This window comes from Saprolegnia parasitica (genome assembly GCF_000151545.1).
Source record: "Saprolegnia parasitica CBS 223.65 unplaced genomic scaffold supercont2.161, whole genome shotgun sequence".
Taxonomy (NCBI): Eukaryota; Oomycota; class Saprolegniomycetes; order Saprolegniales; family Saprolegniaceae; genus Saprolegnia; species Saprolegnia parasitica.
The window spans coordinates 23,624-27,329 of record NW_012156555.1 but is presented as its reverse complement, the minus strand read 5'-3'; the positions used below and the strand labels follow the sequence as shown (position 1 = coordinate 27,329).

Sequence of the window (3,706 nt, the reverse complement as noted above, 5' to 3'; positions counted from 1 at the left end):
GCGCGATCGTGCCCGTCAAGGTGACGCTCGACTTGATCCGCAAGGCGATGCTTGCGAGCGGCCGCGACCTCTTCCTCATTGACGGCTTTCCGCGCAACTTTGACAACCTCACGGGCTGGAACGACGAGATGACGGACGTCGACGTCGCGGGCGTCCTCTTCTATGACTGCCCCGAAGACGAGATGGAGCGCCGTCTCCTCGAGCGCGGCAAGACGAGCGGCCGCACCGACGACAACATGGACGCGATCCGCAAGCGCTTTGCGACGTACACCGAGTCGACGATGCCGATCATCAACCACTTTGCGGCGCAGAACAAGGTGTTCCACATCCTCGCGACCTCGACGCCGGAAGCGGTCTTTGAAGAGACGAAGAAGGCGATCGAGCCGATTGTGTCGCAGCACCTCGTCGCCACGACGCAGGTATAAGCAGGCCAATATACACACACATCCGACCACCATCCTTGCTTGTCCTTACTTAGCGTCTTCTCAACGCTGTGTTTCAAAACGACTTTGCGACTTACCGAGTACCTACTGCATCCACTCAACCTCAAACGTTGCTAGCTCATGGCGCAACTGCCCGACTTGTAGGCGCTCTGCGACGACAACATCTCGGCCATCGAGCCGCAGTCCATGGGCCACGTCGTCGAGGTATTACATGGACTTGGCCGACTCTCTTCCAGTAGCAGATTCACTCAATCGATCATGACGGCAGGGCATGCAATTCCACGAATTCTACTTCAAGAACCAAGGCCGCGGAGGCCTCGGCGTTGCGAGCGTCTGCCAGGTACGACTATTTTAGTTCATTAGTCGATGCCTTTCATGCAAATCGACTAACTTGGACCGACTAGGCAAACGTTGTCGACGCGCATGTCAAGCTCCTTGGCGACACGGCGATCGTGTCGTTCGCTAATGTCATCCAGGTAATACCCCTAACCTCGCAGCGTCGTCTTTTCGTGGATGATGGACAACTTGTCTTTACTTAGTCGGCGTCCGAGCCGTCGGTGGTGTATATGGAGACGCGCGTGTGGCATCGCAGCGCGACCACGGGTGCGTGGAAGAACGTCCACTTCCACCGGTCCTCCAAGTAAGACACAGAGCAATGCACATCTCGTGGTTCTCGTGGACCGAGTAAAGTACAAAACGCTGGAGCACGAGACAATATTGTCTTGTAGGACAACATGTATATACACAGTGCAGCATCGCGTAGTTAATAAGTAGAGGGACACGACGAGAGAGGTAGCCCTACTTGGGAATGACGTGGCGCGTGTCCCGCTCGTTGTCCGAGAGCACCATGGCGGTCGTATGGCGCAGGTTGGCTTCGTCGACGTACTGGTTGAACGTCGTCGCGTTCTCGCTATTCAAAAGTATCAAGTTTTCACATTCCAAAATATCAAGTTGCAAATCATACCGGAAGACGCCGTTGTTGCGCGTCGATGACGCAACGCCTTGGTCGAGCACGTCGAGCCAAATGGGCTGCTGGCCCGCAAACGGGTTCGAGAGACCTTTCGAGATCGCAAACACTTGGCTCATCTTTTGCTGGAACCGGAGCTTGTACTGCTTGGGCGGCATGGCCGAAATCCCATCCGGGTCCTTGCGCTTGGCGTACCGCTTGTAGAAGCGCTCAAACTTCTTCTCAAAGGTCCATTGCTGCAAAAGTCAATGATGCCAAACTGGTACAAGGCCGGGCCGTTGACACTGGTCGCCATCTGGGTCGCAAACGCTGACGCCGACTGGATGCCGTTGCCGTGCGCGCCGCCAACGATGCCCGGCTCGACGTAGTATTCGCAGCTCTGGACGCCCATGAGGAGACTGTAGTCCATGATGCCTTGGTCGTAGAGAAAGTCCGAGTCGAAGCAGATCTGGTCGTAGAGCTGCTCGGCCGAGCGCGGATCGATCCGGACCTTGGTCATCAGGTCGTTGTCCTTCAAGACAATGTTGGGCTCGTGGTAGTTGAGGCCGTCGCCGCACTCTTGCGATTTCGTGCTCCCAAACGTGTAGCGCGCGTTGCAGTAGCGGCACGTGACCTTGCCGCCGACTTTGGGCATCGTCGCGTTGCGGTCTTCCCAGCTGCCCTTGATGTCATACCGGTGGTGGATCACTTGCGTGTTTGCAAAGAGGTTGCCCATCACGACAAAGTAGTACATCTTGCCGTACAAGAGCACGGCGTGGCAGCCGTAAAACTTGGTCAAGAGCGAGTGCGGGTGCGACATGAGGTACGTCGCGTACTTGGGCGCCATGCGACGCAGCAAGTCGCACTCTTCCCGAGACATGGTCTTGACGATAAAGCTTTCATCGGACGTGTAAAACATAAAGGCGCCGCTTCGACCTTCGCTAAACCGTTCCTAGTTTCATCAAAAAATGAAATTTGAATCCATTTTTTCCAGAAAAATGCAAGAAGGGAGAGGTGCCGTCCGACTCTTCGAACGAGAAGCTGGAAGCCGACCCCTCGATCCCTCGAGACGAGACGAGAGAAGGGAACATACCTTGGTCGTCGCCGAGAACAGGCTCGTGTACTCATGATCGCCGATGCCAAAGGTCTCGCGAATCGCACGGAACGTTGTCGGTGCGTACGACCAAAACTTGATGGCTTTGTTGTGCTAATCATGTCCATCATGAGGATGGGATGCATACAAAATATCGAGGATGTGGACGACCTTGTCGTCGGACGAGCCGTCGTTGAGGAGAAACATCTCGGACGTATTGGAGCCGTGCCCGACTTCATGGACCGACTGCTTGATGCCCGACGTGGTGTAGTAGAGGATCTCGGACCGCAAGGCGAGGTTGACTTGGGGACTCAAGTCGACGTCGACGTCGTGGTTGCGGCCCTTGCCACGGGTCTTTTGGACGTTGTTGACCGCAAACCAAATGATGTACTCGAGGTAGCCCTTGGACGCGATGAGAAACATGAAGAATTGCTTGAGGACCATGGGCGCCAAGTCGTCTTGATGCGTCGCCGAGTTGGTCACAAAGTACGTCGACATGTAGAGGAAGAGCAGGAAGAGCCAGTAAAACACCAGCGCGCCCGTAAACCTACACCGTTCCATAAGACAACTTGTCCATCCTGATTTTCAAAAAATACAGAGAAATGTAGTTGAGGACGCGGAGACGGAGGTTGTACGTCTTGGGCACGCCGCCCGAGTAGAGCCGGCGCCACGCAATCAAGAGCACGCTACATGGCGTCCTCAGAGATCACAAGAGACGACGACACGAACGTACACGAGCGACACGATCAGGACAAAGATCACAAAGCCATACAGCAAGATCCACGGCCTAACACACGAGAGAGAAATATAACGACTTGACAGATTGATACAAACAACGCACCAAGTCTGGATCCGAAAGAATTTGGCACCGACGTCCTCGTCCGTGCCGACCGTGGCCGACTTGTTTTTGACGGGCTCATCGAGGTTGCGCGACGACGCGAGGCAGAAACCAATGAGGTACTTGGCCGGCGCCGAGGTGTTGACGGCGCGACCGTCGACCTGGAAGAAGCCGCCGGCTTCGAGACCGTCGTACTTGGCCGCGAACGTCACCACGCCCATGACCAAACCTAGCATTCAAAAGCTTGGTCTTGCATCCTGCAGGTAGAGAGGAGCGTACTGGCCGTCCAGACAAAGGCATGGTAAAACTTCATCGAGCGCTTGTAGCTCTTGAACGGGTCGTTGAGCTATCAGAAAAATAAGAAAAGGCGCGTCTGAGATGCGAGA

General features: G+C 55.3%; 2 protein-coding genes across 2 annotated transcripts; one reads left to right on the top strand and one right to left on the bottom strand.

Moving 5' to 3' along the window:
- Window positions 1-33: 33 nt before the first annotated feature.
- On the top strand, window positions 34-1,087 carry SPRG_14657 (hypothetical protein; the record flags this gene model as incomplete). Its single annotated transcript, XM_012354428.1, has 6 exons — window positions 34-419; window positions 479-523; window positions 588-647; window positions 712-783; window positions 848-919; window positions 983-1,087. Exons 1-6 carry the CDS (start codon window positions 48-50, stop codon window positions 1,085-1,087), a joined length of 726 nt encoding a protein of 241 aa, XP_012209818.1. The 5' UTR covers window positions 34-47.
- A 154-nt stretch (window positions 1,088-1,241) lies between these two features.
- SPRG_14656 (hypothetical protein) lies at window positions 1,242-3,643 on the bottom strand (the record flags this gene model as incomplete). The annotated part of the gene is made up of 9 exons (XM_012354427.1): window positions 3,600-3,643; window positions 3,324-3,549; window positions 3,216-3,269; window positions 3,079-3,168; window positions 2,654-3,029; window positions 2,483-2,596; window positions 1,694-2,341; window positions 1,408-1,646; window positions 1,242-1,353 (listed from the first exon to the last, which is right to left on the bottom strand). The coding sequence occupies exons 1-9, from the start codon at window positions 3,631-3,633 to the stop codon at window positions 1,242-1,244; spliced, it is 1,893 nt and encodes a 630-aa protein (XP_012209817.1). The 5' UTR covers window positions 3,634-3,643.
- Window positions 3,644-3,706: the final 63 nt, after the last annotated feature.